At 58.5% G+C, this 2612-nt stretch overlaps 2 protein-coding genes across 2 annotated transcripts in view; one reads left to right on the top strand and one right to left on the bottom strand.

The window, feature by feature from the left end:
* CMTM5 (CKLF like MARVEL transmembrane domain containing 5) overlaps positions 1 to 565 on the top strand; it is a 2676-nt gene extending 2111 nt beyond the window's left edge. The window contains exons 2-3 of the mRNA XM_004698905.2: positions 104 to 188; positions 278 to 565. Coding sequence (XP_004698962.1) covers positions 104 to 188; positions 278 to 291 — 99 coding nt within the window. The 3' untranslated portion in view covers positions 292 to 565. The remainder of the gene's footprint in view (positions 1 to 103; positions 189 to 277) is intronic.
* Positions 566 to 2030: 1465 nt separating this feature from the next.
* LOC101661144 (myosin-6) overlaps positions 2031 to 2612 on the bottom strand; it is a 28859-nt gene continuing 28277 nt past the window's right edge. Inside the window, exon 37 of the mRNA XM_045287662.1 lies at positions 2031 to 2116. Coding sequence (XP_045143597.1) covers positions 2096 to 2116 — 21 coding nt within the window. The 3' untranslated portion in view covers positions 2031 to 2095. The remainder of the gene's footprint in view (positions 2117 to 2612) is intronic.

Genomic DNA, 2612 nt, shown 5'->3' with positions numbered 1-2612 from the left:
CCCCCACCCCAACGCTCAGCTTTCTGACTCTCCTGGCCCCAGACCATCCCTCTGTTCCTTAGTGCCGTGGCCTGACCGCCTTGGTGTGTCTTCCCTCCGGCAGGTTTTCGGCATCATCCTGGTGTCTGTCTTTATTTATGATGCCTTTAAGATCTACCAGACGGAGATGGCCCCGAGAGCCACCGAGGGTGAGTGGCCATGCCCTGGGGAGAGGATATGCCCTGTCCCAAACAGCCCCAGCCTGAGAATTCTTCCCCTGTCTGGCTTATCTTCACAGGAGACCAGCAGTGACCTCTGGGACTACCTGGCTCTCACGGCCCAGCCAGGCAAAGGGTACAGGAGAGCCCAGACACAGCTCCCTGCCCACTGCCCCCCACCCCCAACCCCCCAGATGCCTGCAGAGATGGAACCTGGCCTGAGAAGTTGCCAGGGTCTTGCTGGTGGGGCTTGGTGCTTTGGGGCCCTGGCTCGGGATGCAGCTCCTGACAGGGAAGAGGGAGGCAGGGAGGGGGCTAGGAGGAAGCTGTCCCCCGCATCATTCTTAAATGAAAAGATTCAAATTCTACTGCCAAGTCCTTTTCTCCCCCCGGTGCCAGGCGACTGGGGAATGCCAAGGAGCAGTCATGGGGACCTTGCCTCCAGCAGGTTGTTCCCTGTCTCTCAGGCTTCTCTGACCGGGTCTGTGCAGGGAGGAGGTGAGGGCTGGACCTAGCTGCCAAAGCCATCCTCTACACAAAGCTTCTAGCCCGGACCTCTGCCAGGGGGGCCACTGTGTGGTGTGCTGGTGGCCGGGGGCGGGATTGAGGGGGCAGAGCTGTGTGTCTGAGAAAGCACAAACCCTGCCTGTATTCATGCCCACCTGCTATAACTGCACAGGCAGGTTTGGTAGTGGCTTTGAGGTGAAGGGCTCTCCCTGGGATGTGCGGAGAGCTCCCCCTTGTAGCGTGTGTGTGTGTGTGTGTGTGTGTGTGTGTGTGTGTGTGTGGGGGGGGGTTGGCTCTCAGGCCATAGGTGCAAGGTCTGCCTGTAAGGGCTCAGCTGAGAGGGTGCAGACCGCGGGCACCTCCTACAGTCTGGGCACCAGCCCTGCCCACCCCCCGACAGCCCAGCGCAGCCTAGGACACCCCTCCCTGCCCTGGTCCGCCCAGTTGGCTCTAGCTCAGTGGTTCCATCCATGGTGTCAAGCTACCTCTCATCACGACCGGCTGGTTCCCCTCCCCGGTTCCCTCTGGGTCTGGCTCGCCCATCTCCCACTCTCCGTTCCTCTGTGCTTGGGCCGGGTGACGGGTGAGAAGGGAAGGTGGTCAGGAGAGCCTGGTCTTGAAGCTAGGCTGAAGGGTGCAGCTTGAGCAGAATGGGTGGGGTCCGAGCAGCCACATGATCAGGGCGAAGGTCCCTGCAAAGGCTTCAGAGCGGGTGGCGGGGGAATGGAATCTAGGGGCGGGCACGGTACAGCTATGGACTCGCTAGTGTAAGCGTGGGAGGAGCAATGACCAGGCTTGGTTGGCCGGGCACACTGGTTCTGACACCCTGTCAGCTACCTAGTTGTTTCCAGGGTAGGGTTCTGACCCACAAAGCGGAGGTGACAGGGGCAGGATCGGGTGGAGTGGGAGGAACTTCCCCGTGAGGTAGTGCCAAACCTTCTTTGCACCCTTCCTTGCCCACCCAGCCCTAAGCCTGGTTTCAACGAAACATTCTTCTAGTGGGAACAGGGTGTGTGTGGGTGGTGGGCAGCCTCACCTTTGGCACTCAGGTTCCGTCTTGCGCTGCCCCAGGTTGATTCACCCCTCTCACCTCTCCACCCTGCCGTGGTTGACTGGGCAGGTAGAACTGGGGGTGATGGCTATCTTGCCCGGGGGGGGCCCCATGGCAGTGAGTGAGATAGGGACAATGCAGACACTGTGTGGTGTGTGGCTGTTCTGCGCTCCGGTGGTAGCCAGGATGCCTTGGCTCCTGCCGTTCGGACACCTGTTCCCAAGGTGCCCTGCTTCAGGATGAACAGTCGCCGGGAAGAACAGAGGAGCTCAGGCTGTGTCTGCACTCGTGTTTATTAGGAATCGGTGAGGATGGGCTCCCCGCGGGGTGGGCAGCGGCTTCACTCCTCATCAAGCATTTTCTGCGGAGAAAGGAGTGAGAGGTGAGGGGGAGCAGTGGGTTGGAAGGTGGGTGTGAGGGGGACGTTCTATGCTTTAAGGGCCCGAGGGAGCCCTGTGGGGAACAGAAGGATTTCTCTTAAGTTGTCTCCCCAAAATATATGCCAGATTTAGCTTGAAAATAATTGTTCACTAGGCAGCGAAAGTGGGTCAGAGGTTATTCTCCCCAACATCGGCCATCTAGAGTGGCCAGATTAGGTCTGACTCACCCCAAATAGGGCCCATTCCTTTCTGTTATTGTTCCCTTGAAGCAGTGCCCCTAGGCAAGCCCGGGACCCCTCTAAGATGACTAAGCTTAGGCTACTATAGCACATTCACCTCTAGGTCATCCCCCTCCTATTGCTTGTGTTGCCATTGTTACAACCCCTCTCTATGACATAGGTTGTTATCTGCTATCAGGGGGCTTGCATGTCTCCCAGGATAGTAATTGCCTGCTTTATTGTATGAGACACCAGAATG

The sequence above is a fragment of the Echinops telfairi genome, unplaced genomic scaffold, assembly GCF_000313985.2.
Source record: "Echinops telfairi isolate 266 unplaced genomic scaffold, ASM31398v2 ScPeMD7_18;HRSCAF=68, whole genome shotgun sequence".
Lineage (NCBI taxonomy): Eukaryota > Metazoa > Chordata > Mammalia > Afrosoricida > Tenrecidae > Echinops > Echinops telfairi.
Note: the sequence above shows the minus strand (reverse complement) of the source record. Positions and strands in the feature narration are given on the sequence as shown.